The 27,180-nt window shown below is 36.2% G+C and overlaps 1 protein-coding gene across 3 annotated transcripts in view; it reads right to left on the bottom strand.

Moving 5' to 3' along the window:
• Positions 1 to 2,139: 2,139 nt before the first annotated feature.
• The window catches only part of LOC135220532 (alpha-tocopherol transfer protein-like), a 205,471-nt gene continuing 180,430 nt past the window's right edge, over positions 2,140 to 27,180 (bottom strand). For all 3 annotated transcript variants that reach the window (XM_064257715.1, XM_064257714.1, XM_064257716.1), the window contains exons 4-7: positions 18,661 to 18,919; positions 18,078 to 18,188; positions 17,514 to 17,619; positions 2,140 to 3,863 (exon numbers count right to left, since the gene is read on the bottom strand). In XM_064257715.1, coding sequence (XP_064113785.1) covers positions 3,709 to 3,863; positions 17,514 to 17,619; positions 18,078 to 18,188; positions 18,661 to 18,919 — 631 coding nt within the window. In that variant the 3' untranslated portion in view covers positions 2,140 to 3,708. The remainder of the gene's footprint in view (positions 3,864 to 17,513; positions 17,620 to 18,077; positions 18,189 to 18,660; positions 18,920 to 27,180) is intronic.

A 27,180-nucleotide genomic window follows, 5' to 3' on the forward strand; every position in this document is an offset into this window, starting at 1 on the left:
TTCCCGGTTACACATAATGCAGAAGATGCCTTTCTTAAAGATTTTGTTTGAATGATCTCAGTTGAATGGTCTAAATTCACACCAGTGTGGGCTGGCTGGAATGCAAAAGTTACAGAAGATACGTCGCCAAAACAAAAATTGACTACATGAGAAATATTACTTTGCCACCTGCGCAAAATGTTTTCATGGAAACATTAAAGGTATCCCAGCAAGTAGCAACTGAGACTGAGTGGTGACTCTTCACTCTTGATGCATGTGACCCGGCTGTGGTTAAGTCCGCAATCATGATTCAAGATCAAGAGAGTCCCCACTTTGACAAAATCTTCATTTGTTTTGGTTCATTCCACATAGAGCTAGTTTACTTTGGTTCCACTGGATCCTATCTCGAAGGTTCAGCAACAGAGCAAAATTATCTTCACGGAGAGTGAAGTCTTAGGATTGGATCTACTGTATCAGGATTCTTAAGAGGGAGGCATTACAACAGATGTAAGTCGATACAGTTTTATTATCTCTCGTCTTCAAAGTTTCCTTTTCCAAAAGTTTACAGCAACACGTCAGGACAGTTCACAACTGGAAGAACTCAGAGACCAAATAAAAAATTTGAACAGAAACTTATCTGAAGAAAGTGACATTTATTCTGATGAGAATAGTTCTGAAAAAAATTATGAGGAAGATAATATGTAGTATTAAACACTCATAATGATTCTTTCTAACAATTTCCAGCTTGACTCGCAGTTATGATGGAGGTCTTAAGATTGGAAGATGTTATTTTTCTTATTACGTTTCTATTCACTGCAATCTGTTTTCCATCTTGAAATAAGATGTGTTTTGTTTTATTTGTTTATATTTATTTCTATAGTATAGGTGCATAATGAACGAAATTTTGAATTTTATTTTCAGCAATTGATATCAACATTCAGCTTTATCGTAGGTACTCATAACAATCAATTGTAGCATGAAAAAACGAAGAGACATAAGTTACAATAAAAGGAAGTGAAGAGGGGTCCAGCAATTACAATTTCCTCATAGACTGCATTTATAAAACTAAGCATCAGACCCGCCCACCTTCAAGGGGTGAACTTTAATTTCAAAGGCCTATAATAATGTTCAATGCACGAGGACACGAAAAGCAAATTAGACGAAAAAAAATGCCGTAAACCGTATTTGCCCAATTTAATTACCCTTATTGGGGATTGGAGGATTATATTTCTGATTGAGTTGGATTTCTAAGACCCAAAATGAATCATCATGTTATAGATTGCCTTATCAGTTACAGCAGACTGAAGCATCTCTGCATTCCGATGTGAAGTTGATGAAGCGGAGCCAAATTTCAGAAAAAACACTTACGAAGCATTTTCAGACCTTTCGTTCACTCACCGCTGATGTACTTGACCAAAATGAAGTCGTCATCAAACCTCAGTTCAATTGTTAAATGAAAAAGCGAAAAAAATTTGACATGACATTAATAATGCCTCCAAAGCAATCATGGAATTTGGAATAGTCCTATTTGATTGCTTTTACACCTCAGCGCTGAAAAAATTTAAATATGCAAATATGGAGTTTGTGTTACGCAACCATTAGACTGGCAGTGCAAAAAGAAAGAAAAAAACTGGTGTAACATAGTACGTAGGTCTACAATGAGTAGCGACAATGAAATTATCTGGAAGACATTTATTCTATATTTGTTAAAGGAATATTTGGATTTTCATATAAATGAAATTATGATATATTTCTTAACAAATTAAAAAATGATGGCTTACTAGCAAATATTCTTGTATGCAATTGAAGCCTGGGTTACACATTGAAGATTTCAAGCTGCAGGTCGCTTTTTTGGCATTCGTGGGCCAAACCAAGTAATGACTTAGATTCTCTCTCTCTCTCTCTCTCTCTCTCTCTCTCTCCTCTCTCTCTCTCTCTCTCTCAACATCGTGTATCTATCTGTCTTGAAAGGCTTTTATTTATGCCTTTTTAAAAACTCCTACATTTTGGAAATAGATTATATTGATAATTTGAATAACGAATGCTAAAGTTTTAATTGTACATCATCCTCGGTCTGGAAATTATCTGTGAAATGAGAAGAAGAAGACGAAGACCAAAGAAAATGATTGACCGTATTTGGATTTGAATGAAACTCGGACAGGGCATTTCTCCATCCATCGTCTTTAATTGCATCAGAAATAACTTACAAAATATGCAGACTGGTAACACGCATAACAATTAATCTCTGTCATTACCAGTCACACAGAAATAACGGCTAAAATTCAAGTTCAATAAATCAAGTGCATGCGTTATAGTTACTCGGTTTTCATTTTGTTTTATGTCTTGTGATTCGTGCTAAATCTGTAGCTATTCCTTTTGGGTCATTAGAGTTTTTGTGTATTAGCAACGACCGTCCAAGAGGTCAGCTATAATAGACATCCCTCATCTTATCCATAACCACTAGAAAGATCAGGGATTTCATTTTGGACCGAGGAAGTCAACCTAGACATGATATCTAACAGTGTTTCAGGTGCTCTTTTGTTTTGCTAAGATAAGTCTGAATTTCTTTCCACCGTAGGTACTATATCAGATTATGTAATCGAAAATTGATGAAAAGGAAAGGATTAATAATAAGGTACTAAATCAAAGAACAGAGGAGATTCATCTGCATTTGGATAATCTATGTAAAACCAACATAAGCCAAATCAGTATCAACTGAACCGTCTTCCTGATCCTGAAATGTTAAGGAGTATTTGAGTTTAAATATAAAGTAAAGCTGACTTCTTGTCTGAGCGCACCTGTGACTCGTGTGTTCGTGTAATGATCCGTAATTTATGGGCCAACATTATTTATTGAACTCTTTCTACTCTTCTAAGCCCTAGTCATCTTAAACTGCCGTCACGACTAGCCACAAAGTAAATAATAATAAAAAAAATGAACAAGTGACGTATTAAAAAAGTGCGCTATCAACGGATGCAAAAAGCCGCACAGATACACATGTACTGCCTGACCCTATTACTACAATAAGGCCCCAAAAAATCACACGCTTTAATAAATTAGATAGATTCGTTACATCTAGTCATTACCAAAACATCATCTGAAAACAACAAATTCCGGGGTGTGTACTGAGTCCAGTACAGAAATGAGAATACTCGTGTCATATCTAGATTGCTTTAATCAGAATGGAAGAAGGTATTTTGTCAGTGATTTGGTATTTTCATCCCACAGGAGCTTTAAGCCCCAAGATCTTAGACGTCTATCCGATAAAGAAAATGTACTTTATACCAGCGTCCAACATATCTTGAGTGGGTTCGATTTTGCATATGATTTGTAATTTAGTATTTTTAAGATGGAAAAGATTATCTATATTCACTACCTAAAGAGGTGGTTTCACAATCAGCACACACACACACAATTGGAACTCGTAATTTATCACGAAAACAGAATTTTTGCTGAAATTTTACGTGATACCAGATTTGTTAAATTGACCATACAAGGTCACACAGCAAAAACATGCCGTATGTCTCCTACTATTTCCAGTTCCAATATCTCAACAACAAAGGCAAATTTGCTGAGTGATACTGATTCCCTAACGATTTATGCCAAACAGAAAAGTTCAAAAGCCAGTCTATCATACTGTGAGGTGTTTAAATTGGTTTAAATGCTCTAATACAATGGTTTCACAAATGATGGTTGATCCGAAAGGGGAGGCTTTCCGGGGTGTTCGAACTAATCAAAATCCAGTTTCCTAAAAGACCCTTCGATGCCGCCGAAGAGATCCGACACAGTCTTCGGCTTCCCCGGCCTCCGGGTCTCGTCTGCGCAGTGCTTCTCGTCCTCCAGGAACCAGTCTCTGTGGTTGTCCATTTTCGATAACCAATAGTCTGTAAAAATAAAAAGGATGTCAAAACTATACACGTTCAACCTAAACGGAAATGAATACACGGGCCTCACGCATATTAGTTCCTATACAGAATTAAGGGTCACTGTGCAATGAAATCATGAAACTGTATTGAATGGTAAAGATATGAGCACTAAATAAAAATTGTGATAATGTGATGTAAAGTTATGGGAAGAAGCACTGCACAACATCCTGCTCAGCTATAACGGCTGAATAATTACAAGTATCATAGAGTAGTAGGTACCTTGGCTGTCTGATATTATGAGTAGTCTACATTTAGGACTGGTCATTTTTGATCAGTTTTCTGTAAGTGGGGCTGTGTGTTGTTAGGCAACACATCTTACAATTTTCCAAGTTGATGTTTTTCATATGGTTTCAATACTCATTTTTAATGAACACCGTTGATGAGGATGCTGCCTCACAAATATGAGTTCCAAATCGTAAAAGAACCTGCAAGGCTCGATTTCTTACAGCTGAATGACTATTTGTTAACTTAATCCAAACTTTGCCATGTCCTTATACACGTCAAAGTCCACACTTGCTTCGCTGTTCGCTTGTCCTTCTGCCATTCAAGTGCAGTAGAACCACAATGCGCTGCATCGGCTTTGAATGGGAACTGTACAAATTCCAAAGATAATAAGGCAAAATAAAAAGCGCTACCTTAAAAATAATAAGGTAGTACCTGTCATCATACGTTATACATTTTCATTATGACTTAAAACTATTTTTATTTATATTATTCATTCGTAATTTTTTTTCAATGAGAGTACTAGTACTGTTACTATACAATTTAACATGATACCCGCTTGGATTCTTTGTACACCTATTCCTTGCGGGTACCTCAGTAACCCCACCGACCCCATGACCTGCTTATGAACCCACATAATGAGCATTCCGACCCCAATTGGGGTGCCGACCCCTGATTTGGGAACCTCTGGCTTTAGAGTATTCTGTGAATTGATATTTTATTTTCAGTCTCTATTTACGCTATATATATATATATATATATATATATATATATATGATATATATATATATATAGATATATATATATATGTATATATTTTACACAATTATTATCTAATGAACACGTTATTCGTTTATCACACATCCCTAGCAGATGAAAAAATAAGAGACGCGGTGTAGGTCCTGGCCAGTTTCGACTTGATTTCCAAGCCAGTGACGAAGGCCTAATACATAGTAATAGAAATCGCAATCTGAAGAGACATTACGGACAAACATACAAAGTCGTTTGAGCCAGTCTCATTGTTGCATCTTCGGTGAGGAAAGGGCAGGCGATGAAGAGCAACAAATGGGCTTTAAAGGGAACATGAGAAGTGTTGCGTCCTCGCATCAGTGCCCCGGTGAACCTCGGCAGGGAAGTAGTAGGTAGCTGATAAAGAATCGACTGCAGTCAGTAGCAGCTATGGATTGAGCAGGGCGTGGTGATGGCAACCTCATCCCTTTTAACAAGCTGAGAATAGGGGGGGTGGGTAACAATTTTAGGAGCCAGACCTTCCAAGGAAGAAAAGCGTGAGGATGACATATATATATATATATATATATATATTATATATATATATATATATATATATATATATATATATATATATATATATAGCCAAGGCCACAGGAAAAATAAAAGGAGGAGTACCGAGCACTTTCGTGTTATTTCATCACATTTTCGAGGTACAATGCTAAAAACAGAGAACATCTAACAAAGTAAACATAAAAGCTAAAAAAAAAAAAAATGAAACATTATTCACAGTCCTGTTAAAACCAATACAGCAGGTACAAAACAACTCAACAGGTGATTAAAAAGAAACAACCTTACAAATTCCTTTAATAACAAATGGGTCTAGTTTTATACATATCTTCTTGGCTTACATTCATTAAGTCACCGTAATATTTAATAAAAGCAGATTCAATAACATTTCTACGAGTTATATTATTACAATATACACATTTCTTTTTCCCTTCCAAATGAATCAAATGATTAAAACTATTAATGTGTAAAAACAAACGCTAATAATTTTAATCATTTGATTCATTGGGAGGGGCAAAAGTTATTATATATTGTAATAATATAACTCGTAGAAATGTTTATTGAATCTGCTTTTATTGAATATCACGGTGACTTAATGAATGTAAGCCAGGGTTATGTACAAACTAGACCCATTTGTTATTAACGAGATTTGTAAGGTTGTTTCTTATTAATCACCTGTTGAGTTGTTCTGTACCTGCAATTTTTTTTCACACTTTATGTTTACTTTCATAGATGTTCTCTGTGTATTTTTTTCATTGTACCTCGAAAATGTGTTGAAATAACACGAAAGCGCTTGGTAGGTACTTCTCCTTTTATTTTTCCTGTGGCCTTGGCTAAATATACTGTCCACGCTATTTAGTGACATTTAAGCATGAACATACATACAAACACACACACACACACACACACACACACACACACACACATATATATATATATATATATATATATATATAATATATATATATATATATATATACATATATATATATATATATATATATAATATATATATATATATATAAATAAAGGTTTTTGACACGAAAGAAAAAATGAAAAAGCGAGATAGCCGAGTACTTTCGGTCTTGTTCTGACCCTTTACTAAGGCAAACTGATTTTACAGAGGAAAACATAGTCAAAAGAAGGCTTAATATCCAAACTGACACTACAAGATTAGCAATAAGGTCGATCTCACTCTACAGAAAACGAGGAAACGCCTGAGGGTAAGCCTCACCTTGGAGGATACATGCGGTAAACAGGTTATTCTTCCAGAAAACAGTACATTTTGAAAAAACATGGAAGCATATATAACCTTAATATCATGAAATTTTACACAAATTTTTCCCCCCCAAAATTAGCATTAATGAAAAGGACGAATGGCAAAGATAGAATATCGAACCGCAGAGAGAGAGAGGAGTATGAGAGAGAGAGAGAAGAGTAGAGGTCAGATAAGAGGAGAAGATGAAGAGAGAACTAAAGCTATATACCAATGTGGGACTACTTTATTTATTAGTACTTCATTTATTTTATTTTAAGCTTCATAAACATCTTAAAAATGAAAAATATATTGGCGGCCAAATGGTATCATTCCCAGACTAAGATTTAGTGGTTGCTTTTAGTTAGTGATGTTTGTATAATTAGGCCGATTCCATTAATAAATTTCTTGAGAACATAGAATCATTAGTATCTAGCAATTACAGAGGGGTCTCCTACCCCAATTAATACCAATGAGATTTTTCATTTTCCTCAGATGGATAACAAAGCTTGCATTTGAAGTCTGGACCTGTTTCTAAACTGAATACATATTGGCTGCTTCATAACGTATCACATAAAGAGGAATTTTTACTTTGTGAGAAGCGTATTAAGCAGGCAGATATTTAATTTTCCAGAACTGTTTCAAATTGCACGGTTTATCACATCTGAGTGAGGAAAATCGCATTAGTATTAATTGGGGTTGGGGGATATCTCTGTAATTGGCTAGATCTAATGATTATGTTTTCAAGGAAATTATTACTGGCAATCGGCAATTATACAAATCACTACAATAAAAAAACAACTTAAATCTTAGTCTGGAATGTACCATTTTGGACCCATATATATTGTTTGTAAGATGTTTATGAAGGACCTAGAAAATACAAATGAACTAACTAATAGGATTAGGGTCCCACATGTATATAGGTTTATTAATTTTGTTTATTTCTCTTCTCTCTCTCTCTCTTCCTCTCTCCTTGCTCTCTCTCTCTCTCTTTTGGTTCGATATTCTTTTTCCCCTCCCTCCCTCTTTCTCCTTTGCTTGATGATTATATATTTATTTATATTGATTTCTTTGCTCTTTTGCATTAATAACTAATATTTGGGGGAGGGGGAAAATTTGTGGAAATTTTCATTGATATTAAGTCGTATATGCTTCCGATGTTTTTTCAAAATGTTATGATGTTTTTCTGGAAGGAAAATAACCTGTTTACGGCCAACCGCGTGTATCCTCCAAGGTGTGGCTACCCTCAGCGGCGTTTTCCATCCGTCGTATTTCTGTAAGGTTGAAATCGACCTTATTGGGCTAATCTTGTAGTGGTCAGTTTTGGATATTAAAGGCCTTCTTTTTGACTATGTTTTACCCCTCTGTAAAATCAGTTTTGGGCCTTAGTAAAGGTCTGAACAGGGACCGAAAGGATACGCGGCTATCTCGCTTTTTCATTGGAGGGTTTTTTCCTTCGTGTCCAAAAACCTTTATTTATACATAGTAATCCCACGTTGTTTTATTATACTTCGTGATTTCCAGTTACTTCATGATATATATATATTATTTACAGTATGATAAAAATATATATATAATAAGATAATACTATATATATAATAAAGTATATATATATATATGTAGAAGTGTTTACATAATAAAAATATGGAATGTTAGTCCAATATATATAAAAGTCTAAAACTAAAGAGGTCAACCAGATTGCTTGCAGGAATGTGATTTGACTAGAGACGCTAAAGATGACGTATACAATAAGTATGTAGGCTAAGATAACATGCCGTCACCTGTAGTCACTCAATTGTTTATAAACATTAGTCCAAGCTCCCTGCTTGAGACAAAACTACCACCTACGTGATCTGTAGCGTGTCTCATTTGATTGTGTGTTCGTATGAAACTATGTCATTGTATGTATGTTCATATGTTCGAACTACTGTCTGTTCCTTCATAACTTGTAACAGAGATGGTAGACAGGCAGAACAGAGTTAGCTATCGTCATTAGAAGACCTGTACCTCTTTACCTAAGCTTTATCATGTAGAGGAATAGGATTAGCCATCATCATTGGCAGAAGCGATCAAGCTATCGTCATAGAAGACTTGTACGATCATACCTGATCTTCATCATGTAAAACTTCAGAAGAATATACTATTTTTATACTTGTGTTTTCTACAAGAACCTCACCGAACCATGAGTTTAACACATCGTCGTAAAGATAATACCGACTTCGTAAGTGATCTACAAAACCCCACGACACTCCATTGAAGATGGAAGTGCAATACCAACCGACTTAGCGTATAGATTATCGCTAGTCTAACATTACCTCATAGGGCGCCTTATCATAGCAAGGCACAAGCCCTAATATTGGTGGCCAGCGGACCAGAAGAACTCTACAACGTCCTACGAAGAAAAACAGAATAATAAATCATGAAGTCAACGACGACGAAAGCAGCAGATTCTTCAAGCAACCTAGTATCATACTTAGTGAGCGACTTCAGAAAACAACAAGATTCGTCAAGCAACTTAGTATCATCGTTAGTGAATAACTTCAAGAAACAAAAACCGACGTGTCCTTTTCCTACGGCAACGGAAGCTTCGTCTCTCATTAGAATCATTCAAGAAAACATCGTTAGTGAGCGTTTCGGCACTGCAAGAAACAAAACCGAACGCGTCTGCAGCATCGGATTTTCAAGGGCTCGAATCATCGAAACAACGCGCACGGGGGAAACTGAAGCCAAACCAGGTCGTCCGCTAAATAGAGAAGAGGACCCGGCAAGGCCGTGTGTCGTTATCGGAACACCGTGACTTCCCCACAAAAGCAAGCTAAGTACAATTTTTTATTCATTTGGAGCAACTTTGAGTGTTTCCTTTGCAGGTCGAATTTCGTTATTCCTGTGGCTGAAGTTACGAGACATTCTTAATCTTACTTTTTTAGCAGAAATTATCTACATCATTGAGATTTCGCTACTGCGAGTTTTTTTATCTTTGAGTGTCTGTTTCCGGAAGTTTCCTACTGAAATATCATAATCATATACTATGTTAATTTTATCATTTTGGGTGATTATTAATCCCTACGTAACAAATCATATTAAACAGTGAATATGCGTTTACGCAGTGGAACGTCTGTATTTATACAGATGCATGGATAGGTCGTTAAGCACCGTAGTGATTAGAAAACACACAAAAAACAAGTGGAACACCCGTACAAATCTATATAAATTAGAGGTAACACTATTTCGGGTCATGACAATAAATGCTCCTTTGCAAAGTCCCGATCGCAGTTTTAGCCTTGAGTTTTTGAGTTATATAAAATATCGAACCTCAATGACTCAACTCCCCACTTTAAAAATATGGCTGGATTGCAAGGAATAACATGTCTGTAAAAAACTTTCATCAGGCTAAATGCGCTGACCAGGATCCCTCACTATTTCAAATTTTAGCAAAGAATGAAGTACAAACATTTAATATTGAATACAGTAGAGATAACTTGTCTTATTAGTAATCGCTCAGTTCCTAATAGTTCGTCATTCATGCTTTATACGTAGACCAGCAACATAATGCTAAAAACACACAATACGTTGCCGATGGTAATAAAGAGAAGGATCCTAATTATTACAAAAAGAAATAGAAAACAGTAGCCTTTCAGAATCAAACAAGCAAACTCGGTTACTGTGTCACCTAGTCAAGCGGTTCAAGGTCAGTCAAAAAACTGCCGAAGTGTTCAAAGCAAAGCAAATTCCACACAATAAGCGACTCTAGCGAGTGGGGAAAAGCGATGTTGGTTCATACCAATATCTTTTTGAATTGAAAAACGGATTTTTCCTATGAAACACACGACCGTATAAGTAATCAGAGCAGGTTTTCGTTTTAATTTTAATACATTAAGTTATAATAAATACTGGTGGATTAAGAGGCCCAACTATACGCGCCGTAAAAATTGAATATCTTGTTTTATTTCTTTAGTACACACAATATCTTGTATTTACGGACTCACCATCTGTTGTTCGAACTTCCCTAATGAGAAGTCGGATAAGCGAGCGCTTACAGATACTCTATAGTTATAAAAAAACATTGATCTGTATGTAGTGTAATTGTAGATCCATCTAGGGGTATACAAAATATTATCTTACATCCTGAAAAATAAGGCGTGTTTATCAAAGGAAAATCCTATAACCTTCAAACATAGTAAAATCCGTTTGAACAAAAATGAGACAGTTAATCAAATAATAACTTATATAAAAGAACAAATACATTTGTCTCATCAAATCGTAACATTGTTCAAAATGACCAACAGAATTTCTCCCATAACCACAGTCGCAGTTTTGCACGCAAAATCTCTCGAGACGCATGCACCCTCGAATGTCTTATGTGTGTAAAAAAGACTTTGCTGGGAAATGAAATTTTAATCCTTCGACCCACTCTGAAATATAACGATTTCCCGCGAAACAAAGCCCTAAAAGTATACATATCGTGGATACGGAAGTTATAAATATCGCATTTTTTATTGTTGCTAATTTTTAATCACGCCCAACCAGTCGTGGATGAATCTCTCTGATAATCTATCTAAAGTAATATCCGTAAAGTCATTCAAGCAGAGGTGATTCAGCAGAAATTTTTTTTTATCTTTTACCTGAATACCAGGAAGTTTCTCCACTAGCGGTGATCTCTGGGAAAAAACGGATATAATTTAACACAAAATACGGTCTAAGGACAAACATTAAGCTATATACGTACCTTCGTGTAGACTTTCAATGAAATTTCAAAATAGAGATAAATGACGAAGTTGAAAAATGTTAGTAATAGGAGTCCATTAGGAAATCAAATAAGCCCATATAATTTTTCCCTCAAATGTCATGCCATAGATCGGACTTGGCGTATCTGCGTAGATTCTGTCGCTAAACAAGGAAACGACTTCCGATAGTTTCCAGTGCGATGTACCGACGACATCTTATCTCTTGTTAGGTTAGAATAAATTTTTTTTCACACCAACTTGGACTTACTTAAAAGCTTTTACCAGATACCATTACCTAAGTGATTGTACCTCATACTCCGTTTTCAGCACACTCAGGGGACATTATCATTTTTTTACGTATGCCTCCGGCTTACGTTGCGCCCCAATTACAATATAGTGTTTGGAGACTTTTAGGGATAACCTACATGCCTATATGGATAGATCTTGTAATATTTTCTAATACCTTAGAAGTACATTCACTAAAGTAGAGCTAGTGCTACAGAGACAAAGACAAATAATCTCAGAGTAAAATATCTAAATGTGAGTTTTTTAAAACCGAAACATGTTTATCTAGGTTTTATGTGTCTGGTCAAGGTCTTAAAGTAGTCCATTGTAAGGTGTCGGCTATTCATAAACTTTCCGGTACCTATTACGTAAAAGGGGGATACAGCACTTTTTGCGCTGTAGTGGGTATTACAATCGTATGTAAATATGTAACTCTTTTCAATCATGACAGCTCCTTTAACAGATCTTACGAAGAGCGTAGATTTATTATGGTCTAAAAAGCAACAACAGGCGTTCGATATCTTAAAAGCGGAATAATGCAGCTTACCTAACTTAAAAATCCCTGATTTAAATAAGGAATTTTTTTTATTGCAACAGACGCCTCAGACCAAGGGGTAAGAGGGTATACTTCAGTAATATGATAAACAGTTTCTTCCCTATAGCTTTTTATTCACGTAAACTAAAGCCCTCTGAAAGTAAATATGCAGTAATAGGCAAGGAAGGGCTAGGTATCTTTAACACTAGTACATTTAAGTTCATAATCTATGGCTATCCTGATAAGGTCCCTTACTGAACATGAGTCCTTTACCGAGTTTTTTCAAAGGCTTTAATCACAGTCCAAAAGGAACTCGGTGACAAATGATCATTCAGGTCTTGGGAGCCAAGATAAGATATCTACCTGGGAAAGCAAATATCATAGCTGACGCATTATCCCGCAATCCCGCACCATACCGCAAAGAACCATTAATTAGACTAAAAGATATAGAAACATCCGTACCTATTGTTAAAACCGTATCTAAACAAGAAAATTCCTTAACCCAAGAGATCGCGAGCATTGAATATCTGGGTCGGAGCGCAGAAACTGTTACAAACTGACCAAAGCAAGCGTCAACAGACATAACACCAAACAATAAACACTTCGAAACGGAAACGGACGGGTCAGCGGCTAAGCAAACCCAATAAACACTTCGAGCAGAAACCCTAAAGCAAAAGTATATTTAAAGTATGTGTATCAGAATAATGTAATCAAATGTAATATTATATGTAGGTCTGTGACGAGGAAAACCCGAAGAACACGCAGATGACTAACGACAGTAGTAGTAATAATCTTTCTCATACAATCGTCATAAACTTGGTTGCATTTCCGTCATCCAGGGTTCCCTCCTTTTTCACAGAAAGCCAAATCACTGTTTTCTGGCCTACAATGCTTACAGATATAAAAGCACATAACTAATTGTAACACGTGCATGAAAACAAGGGATACACTAAGACACCTGTCAGTTTAGGGGCCTATCCTGTGCCAAATCAATCTTCAAAGAATATACGTAGAATTATTAACAGAATTACGAGTCTGACAGAGGGATAAATCACTTCTTAGTGTTAAATAGTTCCTTGACACGTTATATAGAATTAATAGCACTAAAAACAAACACCGCAATTGAGTGCGTTACGAATATTTATGAGTGCTAAATCAGTAAATATGGAATTCAACACATAATAACTCAGACTCGGGTGGTGTAAATCAATAATAATCTCCTTAACACTTGTGTGAATTCCTTTCCATTAAGAAAACCAATAATATATTTTATCACCCAGAGTCAATCGTTTGGTAGAATAACGATAATTAATTAAAATAGGAAGTGTCAATGTCTTACGAGTTACAACTCGTGATGTTGGATCCGAACTGGATTATAGCGGTTCTCGCGGTTTTAAATACCGTTATCATTGATATCTTGTATCTATAGAATTGATGCCGCAAGTAGCCTTATACGGTACGCCGCTAGAACACTTTTGCCACATATTCAAGCCAACCATTAATTTATCAAAGATATATATATAAATAAATAAATATATAAAAAATAAATAAATATGGATACAAGTGGAGTCAATATAATACACTCCGTAAGAAGTCGGAAGGGTTACAAATTATAATAAAAAAGGAATCACGATAATATCAATAAGCAAAACGTAACCATTAAATATCCAAATATATATGCGTAAAGATTTGAACTCTAACTTAACGCTTTAGTAATGACAAATAAGCTAAAAGTTCAAACACATATCAAAACCTACTGACATATTGTCTGTCCCGGTGATTTATATTCGTAGTCAATGAAAAAAAATATAAATAAATAAATAAATAAATAAAAATAATAATAAATAAAATAAATTAAAATAAAATAAAGAGAGATTTTAAAGTCAGGAAGTCTAGAAGTGAAAATGTTATCTATGAAATAATCCTATATGAATCTTATACAGGGCTAATAATATATATAGAATTTGTATGGAAACCTTTTTCATATAGTTTGAATAAGGAATATTTAATTTAACATAATTACAATTATGCAGATTTTCCAACATGAAACTAATATATTGTTCAATTTTGGTACTGTTTTTTTTTTTTTTTTTCAGACATTCTTCTCATGCGGGTGGAGAATTAAAACACTAAAATATCATTTGAAAATACTAAAGTCGTATCTCTTACAGCAAGTAACGTAACTCTTAGCTGGCTGAGAGCAATCTCCTGCCAAGTGACGACGTCATCATTGCCGTATCAGCATTTGTTCCTTTTAACCTCAATAATCTGCTTACACAGGCTTCATCTGTGTGTCGTCTCTGCTTGCAAAGCAGATTGACTGGAGAAAGGAATGCTTAGTTCATGAACTTCACATGTGGTTCATAGGTCACATGACAGGCCACATAACATATTCTTATCCGTGTGTGTAATGCAATTAGTTAAGGACTTGTAATCATTTTAAAATTAATGAACAAAATAAGCAAATAGAATTTCTATAACAACAAAATGAATTAATTTTTTTTTCTGAACCTCATAGACATTTAGAAGTAACGGAATATGTATATATGAAAGTATTTACTTGCACATTAGCTATACAATTCAAGTAAAACATTCATGGTCAAAATGTCACATTTTCTTGGAAAACCCAAAGTTTATATAGAAATTAGTTACATAGTGGTTTTTCGTTGCATCTACCTACCTATTAATAATGTTTTAAAAGTTAACCTCAGAGGATGCGCACGAGAAAATTGAATATGAAACTTTTGTTAGGGCACATAGAATCATGATTAATCTTCTCTTTGACTCTTATGTTGCCTGGCAATCTTACAATTAGCTCCGTTTTCACTCTTTGTCTAGTAACTTACTACCAGTAATATCGAATTTTCTTTGAGATTCGTAATGATATCTATTTATTTGTTATAATTATGGATATTTTTACAAGTCATCATAGACCTGGATAGGTTCACTCATTGTTAATGCCATGGATAAAAAAGTTTGTACAGCGGACTCTTTTGAATTCCGAAATATCAGCGAATTCATGTGGGTTAAGTCTGGTCTAAATGGCTCTCTCCCCTCCCCTGTATTTGGATGTCGTCTGAATTTACTTTGCCCTTGTGACAAGTATAATTTCACTTGCAGGCTGATTAATGGGAACCTGTTACAGTATCCTTGCAGTACGAGAGTTTCACATCGCAACTTCAAAAATCGTTCGTCGCAGCGGACGACTACAGTCAAGTAACAACCGCCTACAATGTGAAACGGAATTTCATGGACTTCTTCGACGACACCGTATCTCGTCGTTAATCTCGTTTTAATGCGGAATGCTCCAGCGGCTGTCGGAATCGACTACAAAAAGGGACATACTTCCGACAATTACGACCCGAAGGATATTCAACTCTACTTTGCTGGCGAAGGACTCGTGCTGGGGATGTTTTTTTTATTCATCGCGAACGTAATCGTGTAGCTTAGATGCAGAGAATAAGTATGAGCGCAAAATGGAACGTTGGACCCGCCCAGGCAAATTTTCCCCTTGTTTTAACCATTGAAAAAGGCCGTTTCAGTGGCTATAGGTGGTTGTCTGGAACTGTGTAATGGACGAAAAGTTGTTCGAAAGCTAGTTAAAAGTGAAGTAGTATAACCTCGGTCATGTATCCTATATATATATAAAGTATCATGTATCCTATATATAATTGATCATAAATAACAGAGTCGAAATATATCTTTGCGTGTACGCAATAGGAATCTCTTATATAAATGATCATAAATAACAGAATCTAAATATATCTTTGCGTGTACGCAATAGGAATCTATTTAAAGTGCACATATATTAATCATAATTATATGAATCCATATACATATGTATAAACAAATCAGGTAGCCTCTAATCAATATGTTACCTTTTATCTTACCAATATCTGCAGTTATTTATGAGTTAGTATATGAATTACTAATCAGATATATAACATTTAGCATAAAAATCAACGAATCAATCAGCATAAACATTAATAATTTTATCAATTCATATATGAAATTTTTTATCAGTTAAAATATGATTTTTATCATGTTAATCTTCATTCTATGCAATTATCAGAGTACATTAGTATTTTCTGTAGCATAAGTATCTTAAAGAGATGAAGTGAAAAACTGTATCATTATATATCACGTGATCACTATTATTTACCAATATCATTGTTTTATATTTTATTACTTGAATCAATTCATGTACACCATGAATTTTTATTCACATAGTGTCTGTATCACACTCCTATAAGTCAAATGCAAGTCAAGTTTGAGTAATATTCAGTAGTTGGTTTTGGTAGGCTGACCGAGCTAATGTAAGTGTTTACATAATAAAAATATGGAATGTTAGTCCATATATATAAAAGTCTAAAACTAAAGAGGTCAACAACCAGATTGCTTGCAGAATGTGATTTGACTAGAGACGCTAAAGATGACGTATACAATAAGTATGTAGGCTAAGATAACATGCCGTCACCTGTAGTCACTCAATTGTTTATAAACATTAGTCCAAGCTCCCTGCTTGAGACAACTACCACCTACGTGATCTGTAGCGTGTCTCATTTGATTGTGTGTTTTCGTATGAAACTATGTCATTGTATGTATGTTCATATGTTCGAACTACTGTCTGTTCCTTCATAACTTGTAACAGAGATGGTAGACAGGCAGAACAGAGTTAGCTATCGTCATTAGAAGACCTGTACCTCTTTACCTAAGCTTTATCATGTAGAGGAATAGGATTAGCCATCATCATTGGCAGAAGCGATCAAGCTATCGTCATAGAAGACTGATGATCTTCATCATGTAAAACTTCAGAAGAATATACTATTTTTATACCTTGTGTTTTCTACAAGAACCTCACCGAACCATGAGTTTAACACATCGTCGTAAAGATAATACCGACTTCGTAAGTGATCTACAAAACCCCAGACACTCCATTGAAGATGGAAGTGCAATACCAACCGACTTAGCGTATAGATTTATCGCTAGTCTAACATTACCTCATAGGGCGCCTTATCATACAAGGCACAAGCCCTAATATATATATATATATATATATATATATATATATATATATATATATATAATATATATATATATATACTAGGCCATTTTATAACGTATGAATGGTTTTACCTTCTTTAGAGAGAGAGAGATAGAGAGAGAGAGGGCGGTGAAGGGAGATGTTAACGTAGCCGATAGCAGAGACCTTTTACTTTCTCCTGTTAACATGCAAATATATATAAAAGATAGACAAACAGACGAGCATGAAAGAACAGAGAACTTACCTGAGATTTCCTGTATGGTTCCGGCAGTGCCTCCATATTCTGCAGGTAACATAGTTTTCGGAACGTACTTGTGCATGCCTTCAATATTGCTGCCGTGCACGTGCACCTTGAATTAAAAGAGCAACAGTCATCAATGGGAGACATTGTTTGAATGATGCAAAAGATATCTCAGCGATTAATATTTTCTTGCTTTTGTCTTTCATGGCTCCTTTTATTGCACCCAGCTTAATCGTTTCTTATATCTAAATTCTGAAAATCCTTATTCAGAAAGTTATCTTATTTTACGTTATGACTGAAGAATGTTGCTGGTGTTCTTAGTGATAGGAAACGAAACATGAGGTATTATCATTCAAGTTTCGTAGTCTATGGAACAGCAATTTTTTCTCCTTTGACGAGGGGCAGCAGGAAAATAACTACCGTAGTTCTCAGCTTATCCTGACTGATATCAATAAAATTGAGCTACAATTAGTGAATACATAAAAGTTCAGGAAACGAGAAATGTTACAGTACGAGTACAAGAAAGTTTCTCAAAGCAGAACAAGCGTAGAGCAGGACATCACTTACTCTCTTCTTCATCTTTTCTCTCATCAGTGGCTTGAAAAGATTGAAGAGAGCATCGAAGGCCTGCGGAGTGTTGATGTAATGGACTCCTTTGGGTCGGAATGGGTAGCCCTCCTGTGGAAAACGCACCAAAGTAAGATCAACTTATTAATGCAGACACTATTTGCATCAGCAATCATGCATTTGTTTGTTTGTGACTAAGCTGCTCAGTGTACTATTTAGATCTCTCAGTACCGTAACTGTACAACATATGATGAAAACAGTCTGTGTCCTCTGAATAATTAGTCCTCTCGGAGAGAGCAAGATATAAGATACCTACCAGAATTTTCATTACGATCTTTGAATGAGTTGGTCTTATGAAGAACGGACTCTCGTCCTACTGCAACTGCCTTTAGCTTGGATTGTTAGAGTGAGTACTTGTATTTGCAATTCTAAACCCCCCAATGATTGATTCCATTTCAATTTCAAAAAGTCGGCAAGAAAAGGGACTTAGACCATTGTGAGAAGCGCCTTGCATTGGCAAGGGTGCGAGCTGCTAGGCTAGTTCAACTAGTGACGAGGAGCTCTGGTTGGCTGGATATCTTACCTGCCAAGTGGTGGAGACCTTTTTGATTAGAGGGAAAGGGAGAACGGCCACGTGTTTGAAGGTCAGTCCCGTCATGTCATTTGCCTGGACGAGGCCCTTAACCGTGACCTGCTCGTCTTCTAGGAATATGGTGTCGAAGAGCATACCGGCAGCCTTGAAGAGGTCTTCGGGCCTCACCTTGTTGGGGTCCCAAGCGCCCAGTCTCCCGAAGATCACCATCCTCCCCTCCGGGTCGTAGCCAGGCAGAGGAAACATCAGTCTGCAAAAGGTCCCCTTTGGTTAGTACTGAAAAAATAAATGTTCGTGGCAATAGAACAGAATATAGAATTGAGGCCGAAGGCCAGGCGCTGGGACCTGTGAAGTCATTCATCTTTGAATGGAAATTGACAGTTAATAAGTCTGAAAGATGTAACAAGAGGAAACCTCCCAGTTGCACTGTGCAACAATAGTTAGAAGAGGCTTCCCTTTGTTCGCTTTGCTCGGTTTTATGTACAGTCCTCCACAGGGACGAGTCCCTCTCTGGCGGGCCCTGGTACGTTTTCTAAATAAAGAGCTTCTTATATTTTATAATTCTTTTAGTGTTTTCTCGTCAGTATCGTAGCTCCCACAGAATAGGAAATAGGGGTCTTTGGTTCTTTTTTTAAATTTGCATTCTTCATGTATGATCTTCACTTCAGGTGATATTTTGTTGTATAGGCCATGATCTGTACTATTTTTTCTCTTTGCCTTTGACATTTCTTCTTTATACACTATGCACTTATTGCCATCATATGTTTTATATTTAGTATCACTATGGCCTTTCTTTACACAATTTTTACACTTGAAGGTGTTAATGGCACATTCATTTGATTTGTGATTTTCCCCACATCTGGGCCAGACTTGATCATTTCTATAATTTGTTGGGCTATGACAAAATTCCTGACATGTAAAGCACTGATAGAGCATGTAACAGTCATATACTTTGCATCGGCTATACAGTGTACGCAATTTGTCATCTCTATCATAGATAGCCTATCGTATCTGTGGTGTGCATTTAATGATATAATACTGCATATATTTGTCATCGTTGGCTTTCATTTCCTTTACAATTTTCAGGTCACCCTCTTCATGAATGAAATTACATATCCAAGGATTTTTCTTTACAATGTTATTGACAATTTCACCTTCATCCTTCGGGACACATACTACTTTTATTTTGGGTTTAAGTTTACCTTTCTCATTCACTGATGTCTTGAATCTCCTTTTTTGCCTTTTCTAAGCATTTCCTGTCTGGAAATCTTACAAATAAGTTTCCATCTCTTGCTGTTTTAACCTGTTCAACCGGCGCCGTTATTTTGCTCACAATTTGCCACTTTTCATCTGCTGCTGTGCTCTCTTCATTTCTAGATTTGATCAGAAGCCTTTTTTTTGTCTTGAGTGATTCACCATAAGTTTTGTCTATGTTTGTCATAGTCTATACATCTTTATCAACATCGGCATTTTTTTCATTTTCATCTATATTGATCATTACGTCACTAGTTTTCTGAGCCGAATTCAACATTGCCAATATCTCTGTGCTTGCTTTTTTTCTTGAAGTTCATCTTCAATGAGTTTTTTGTGTGTTCTTTGTTTAGGATATGTTGTCACTCCGAAGTATGGGTGCGTATCTGTCCCCAGTACCTGAACATTTGCAGTGGAACCATCTATCACATATTTCACAGCAAGTTCCTTCGTCAACAGCTTCATCGATCAGAGCAATGTCCGCAAGTTTTGTCTCTCCCTCGATTTGGAGTGACTCATCCTCATCCAGTATTTTCTCTCGTTCCATCTTTACTTGGTGCTTCAATAATTATGGGATAGTGTTCGTGTGATAGTTTGACGATTCCGCTACTTGATTTCATTTCTATGGTATTTGTTTTCTCTTTTGCCTTCCTCTCCTTCGTATTCACTTGGAACATCGCGCAAGTCAGGCACTTTACACACAGCACAGTACAGACACTCGCACGACCGCTACTCTCTCTGGAAAGCATGATGGAATAAAGAGGATATAAACGGAGGTGCAGTAAAAGGACTGAAAGGCTTTGGATCTACGGGCCGAAGGGACTCTGGAACAGCCTCGACTAATGCCTACAGTGTACCTCATGAGGCGAACTGACGGGGCTAACGCTCTAAGGGGAGTTCATTGGAACGGATGGTCGTACTAAAGAGATGCAATACATATTAGTTATCGCATCGCTTAGTACGACCAACCATTCCAATGAACTCCCCGTATATGTATATATCCATACTATATATATATATAATATATATATATATATATATATATTGTGTGTATGTATGTATGGTATGTATGTATGTATGTATGTATGTATATAAAGAGAGGGAGAGATTAGTTTGTTCGCAGAAGAAGCGTTCAATAGCTATGAGCCAAAGCTAAAACTAGGATGCAGTCGCAGGAACAGTGGTTAAAGTGTTTCACTGGAAACTCATATGCCTATTTTGTTTTTCTGTAAATCAAATGATCTGCTTTTGAAGCAAAAGCATAAGTCAATAGTAGATGAGAGTTTACCTCTCTATCTAATCCGGCTAATTCTGTATTCAAATTCTTGGATATAGTATTCAGTTTTATTCCGTGTCTAGGAGGGTAAATTTTCACATCTATATATCGAGCTTTGCCACAGAAATCCTGTTTTTTAATAGGTCTTTACAATTAGTTTCCTAGGTGTATATTTTTCATCTTTGTGACATCGTAGAAAAAGAAATTTTATAGATAATGCGCGCAACATTTACTTTTGTTTTATAGTAAAACCTTATCCAATACTTTAAAAGGAGATGGATTTTTGCAGACGTATAGCTTAGCTACTTATGGTTACTATTATGAGCACTGAAAGAGAGAGAGAGAGAGAGAGAGAGAGAGAGAGAGAGAGAGAGAGAGGCGTAGTCCATTTCTCTTCCCCAATGGAAAATGTCCTCTCGTTTATCGCTGTTTTTAATTTGCTTCTACTTGCCACTATCCTTGATAGTGACATGTAGACGACCCAGCGTCACTTGCCAGAAGCAGATATTGTCAGTCTAATCATATTCTAATCATTATCTGGGAAGGCAAAGGTCGACGAACGCTCATGATATGTTTTACCTCATCTCTTGGCCAAATTTCTGTAATTGAGCAAATTGTCAATCATGATGCCTCACCAGTCTGCTCTTCTTTCCAAGATGAAGGGCCGTTTTCTCTAATTAGATGGTCAGGAATAAACTTTAAACTACATCATGATTTCTGGCAGTTATTGACTGATATCCACCAAGCGTGGGTGGAACGATCTTCCTTTGTCACGAGAGAGAGAGAGAGAGAGAGAGAGAGAGAGAGCGGGGGGAGGGGGTGTAGTTTGAAAGCTGGAATTCAAGGTTAGTTTAAAGCGGATAGTTCGGCGGGAACTTTGCCGCCATTAACCCATTCATCTCCATTGTCTGGCTTCCAGAGGGCGAATCGCCACTGTTGGCATTATCACCCTCGACAGCATTGTCGTCGACGTCATCATCATCATCATCATAACTATAACAGCCTTCTTGAAGTTATTAGCATTGCCATCACCACTATCAGTATCATCATTTTATGCCGTGTTACCAGCAACATTACAAATCGTCACCAACATCGTCATTATCATTGTCAAACGGTTTTTTTATGACTTTTCCACTCATAATAATAATATATATATAATATACTATATATAATATATTATATATATATATATATATATATTTATATATATATAATATATATATATTGGTATTTCATAAAACGACCGAAGTACAAATATAAGTAGGTGTACTAAAAATATTTACGCAGGCATACTGAGCTACACGACTGCCATAAAATGCAATTATTATTAGTATTATATCAAATATACTGAAAGTACTGGAATGGGCAGTGGACACATCAGTTTGGAGTTCTAGCGATAATTAGAGGCGAGAGATGATTCTACAAATATATATATATATACATATATATATATATATATATATACTATATAATGTATATACAGAATTATATTATATATATATATACTATATATATATATATATATATATATACTACATATATATATATATATATATATAGTATATATATATATATATATATATATATATATATATATATATATAAGCAAGAATGATTGGCAAATGGGAAAGACCACCTCCGGCATCATTTATAAACAGAGAGAGAGAGAGAGAGAGAGACAGAGAGAGAGAGGAGAATGATAAACCACGCAAAAATGAGTGTAGCCAAAGCCGGCGACGATAACCCTGCCTGAATTTCAAATTAGGGACAAACAGAATGACAATAGTTTGCCATGATAAGATATCAACGAGATAAAAACGGGTAGACAAAACATGAGCGATCGACGTCATCGAGTTTCTCCTTTCTTCTGGTGTCTCTGCAGGAAAGGAGAACAGAGAGAAATCGACGGGGTGGGGGGGGGGGGGGTGATGGGAGGGAAACGCCCTCCTCTTCTCGATGGCAGAGTCTGAGACACTAAAAAAGCTTGATGGTGGAAAGGGTGGGTTTTTTTTTTTTTGTTATCCCGGTATTATTGTTATTATTATTCAAATGGGCACAATCCACATGAAATATGTCAGTACCTTGTAGAACTGCATCGTGATAAATAGATAGAATGGATAATAGAAAGCTCTCGAAGGGCACTAAGCTCCTCCAGTTATCATAAATCATCACCATCATCATTACCATCTCATCATCATAACCATCATCATAATCATCATCATCGCTATCATCATCATAACCATAATCATCATCGTCATCATCATAACCATCATCATCATCACTATCATCATTATAACCATAATCATCCTCATCATAATAAGCACCATCACAATCATCATTATCATTATCATCACCATCATCATCATCATCCCCATCATTATCATCATCATCATCCCCATCATTATCATCACCATCATCATCATCATCATCCCCATCATTATCATCACCATAAACATCATCACCATCATCATCTGCATCAACCACACGAATGTTTAAACGAAGTTTTCCCTTTGGAGTGAAAGGCGAAAGAAGGTGTCTGCCTGCCTGCCTGGCTGGCCTTCTTTCTGTCTTGTGCAGTTTCCGCCTGGATTTCCTAAGGTCTGGTTATTATCTATGTAGGCCCTTGGGAAAGACTTTCCTTCCCCGGGGGCCTTCCTGCTGGTCGCGTCATGCAAATTCCATATCTGCCTCTTCTCTGGCTGACTGATCCTCAGTCGTTCTCATTACTCAAACCATTGGAGTGCTAAAGCCAGTGGCGGGGCAGTTTCCCCATCATTATCGTGAATCTTTTGGGAGCTACATAGATGAAACAAGAAAGGGTGAGACAGTGAAAGCATTCCCTACGCCAAACTTGCCGCAGGTAAATAAAGAACGAAAGTTTGATGACTGCTGGCTGGGAAATTCTGAACGCGCAAATAAGAAAGAATCGCGAGCGCTTTTCGCTTCTGACTGACCAACTCAAAAACGAGTCAACTCTTCCTGAGTCATTAGTCCACCAATAAGGAAATGTAATAGGAATAAACCAATAATTTTCGGAGGTCTCTCGTGGACAGACAGACAGAATCAAAAGTTGGGTGACCACACACAGCTGTCTGTTATTAAACAGAGAAGGAAAATTCAAGAGAGAATAATTGTCAGTTACGTTTTCGGTATTCATTTCGTATTGAAACATCTGAATTGAAAAAAGTAACATTTACAGCATATAGAGGAGAGAGAGAGAGAGAGAGAGAGAGAGAGAGAGAGATCACTTCATTCACTACTGCTCATAACTATCCTTTGAACTCTCTCTCTCTCTCTCTCTCTCTCTCTACTCTCTCTATCTCTCTCTCTCTCATATATATATATATATATATATATTATATATAGATATAATATATATATATATATATATATATATTCATTCAGTCTTACTAACGCGCACACAAACAGAACAGTCTCTTAGTCTACTTTTCCTTCACATACCCACAAAGCAAAAACACTCGACAAGGCTACAAGCGGAAGGGAATGGTTCTAGTCAAATGAGCATCTCTCAAGAAAATCCATTCCAGGCACCCTGCCAACAATGGTCTTTGTTTTTTGTTTTTTTTTTGTTACAGAAAATATTACGTTCCGCTTCCGGAGGGAGGGCAAAAGGTTGCGTCGTCTTTCGGTAGAGGAGGCTCTGGAAGTTATGTTAGATTGACTTGAAGTTTTTCCTGCTTCCTATTGCATCTATTTTCCTTTATAATGTTTATTCGCACTTCTCATTTTTTTCTTCAGTTATGGTTCTTCGTCTCTGAGGAATTCTTGGTGTGATTCATATTAATGTATGTACGTTTTACGTTATGTTAAAACTAATGGTAATGATTATAACCAGGGAAACAATCTTCAAAACTACATTATTGTAAATACTACACCTCGCCTCTCCTCATGAGAGCAAGTAATATACTGTAACAGAAAAACTCTACGCGGATATCCAAGAATTTTAGTTGTCTAGAGGTAATAATAATAATATAATAATAATAATAATAATAATAATAATAATAATTAAGCTGTCGTCCAGACAGAGATATCTCGCCAGGCGCGCTAGAACTGTAAGCGAGATAAATAGGCCATCGACCTAACAAAATTGCCAAGCAGAAATCGGGAGCGCGAGGGCGCTGTAGTAATTTGGGTGGCTCTTGAGGAATCTCTCTCCGTGGCTCCGTGGCTCTTGAGGAGTCTCTTTCCCCATTATATTCCTACAGTGCTTCGGATTTTGAGGTGCTTCTTTCTTCGAAAACTTCGAGGCTGATCAGTGTTGAAATACAGACGAATGAGAAGAGTGAAGCAACAAGTGTAGAGTTAAATTAACGATTAATAAATGCTACAAAAAACCGTTTCCCTTTAATCTTGTGGTTTCAGTTTTCCAATTGGACCTATAAACCTTATTTTTAATCCAACGTTGTTTAAGTTTTGTAGCGCATGATTTTTTTTTTTAAAGATAATGGAGATGGCCAATATCATGAGATATTTTTGGATAGAGAATATGTGATACACCAATAAAAGAACGATTTAATTTAGAAAGAGGGTCATTTTTGCAAAACAATTATTTTTCGATGAAATTTGTTCCCACTGAACAAACCCTCAAAACCATTAATTTACTGAATATCTTTTATTGATGCTCAAAACAGCCAGTGGGAACACCTCTCTCTCTCTCTCCTCTCTCTCTCTCTCTCTCTCTCTCTCTCTCTCTCTCTCTCCATTACCCTCAGATACATACACTATTCTTGGAATAGAATAGAATATAAATCTAAAGCCAAAGAACAAACGCTGGGACCTATGAGGTCATTCAGCGCTGAAAAGGAAATTGAGAGTAAAAGGATCCTGAAGGCGTAACAGGAGGAAAACCTGGCAACTGCTGTATGACATCATTGTTAAGAGGATGGAAAGTTAGAAGGATGAAAAAGCATAAGAACGGAATGACAGCAAAAGGAATGAAATGGGTTGCAGTTGGGGGGCTTTTTTGCAGAGTTCCTGCCGCCCAGAGCTGCATGACTTGTATTTCCCTCTCCTCTTCCTATCCGAATGTTCATCCATTGCTCCGAATGTCTCTTTAACCCCGCTTGAAAATTTATTTAGCCTTTATGTATATCTTCATTCCCACACAAGGGAGATCTCAGAAAACAAAAGTCTGAGATTAAAACAATAAATACATTTGCACTATAGAGTTTCGACAACAATAAAAATCTAAGCGCATGTAAGTGATAGTAGATATGCCTCCAGCATATCACCTCCTCTAACGAATGGGAACACGTTGTATCAACCTTTAGTTTTTGGACTTACATCAAAACTCGAGGCTTTTAGCATGTGAGCAATAGTACTGAAAGATGCTCAATGTTACAGGCGAATAATTATTTACTAATAGTTCCCCAGGTGGAGCTAAATCCCAAGATTATATTGTCTTCATTTTAACAGGACTCATCGACTTCCATTCCATTTTCTTCTTTCCGTTTGTAAGCGTTATCCAGACTGAGACATAACGAATGAAGCTTCCTCAGGGAAGGCCGTCTTATGCTTCTGATCCTCTCACGTTGGAGATGATATGGCTGCTCTGAATGACTTTCGTAAAATCGCTTCCATCAAACAGTTAGTCATATGAATGTTTTGTCGATCTAACCTCCTTCTTCCCTGCTTACGTTTTCTATTCTTTCTCAGCCGCTATACTTTCTAGTAACAGCAACATGATCGACCTCTTCCATGATACTCAATGAGTGGTTGATGAAACGGTGATTTTCGATAAAACTTCAAGTGGATACTCATCTTTATGCGTGCTACTTCACAATTCACTATATATATATATAACATTTATATATATATAATAATATTAAATATTATAATTTAATAAATTATTTTTTATTATATATATATATAATATATATATATATATATAATATATATATAGTAATATATATATATTATGTGTTGTATGTGTGTACTATACGCACTTTATACGTGTACGTCAC

This window comes from Macrobrachium nipponense, chromosome 2 (genome assembly GCF_015104395.2).
Source record: "Macrobrachium nipponense isolate FS-2020 chromosome 2, ASM1510439v2, whole genome shotgun sequence".
Taxonomy (NCBI): domain Eukaryota; kingdom Metazoa; phylum Arthropoda; class Malacostraca; order Decapoda; family Palaemonidae; genus Macrobrachium; species Macrobrachium nipponense.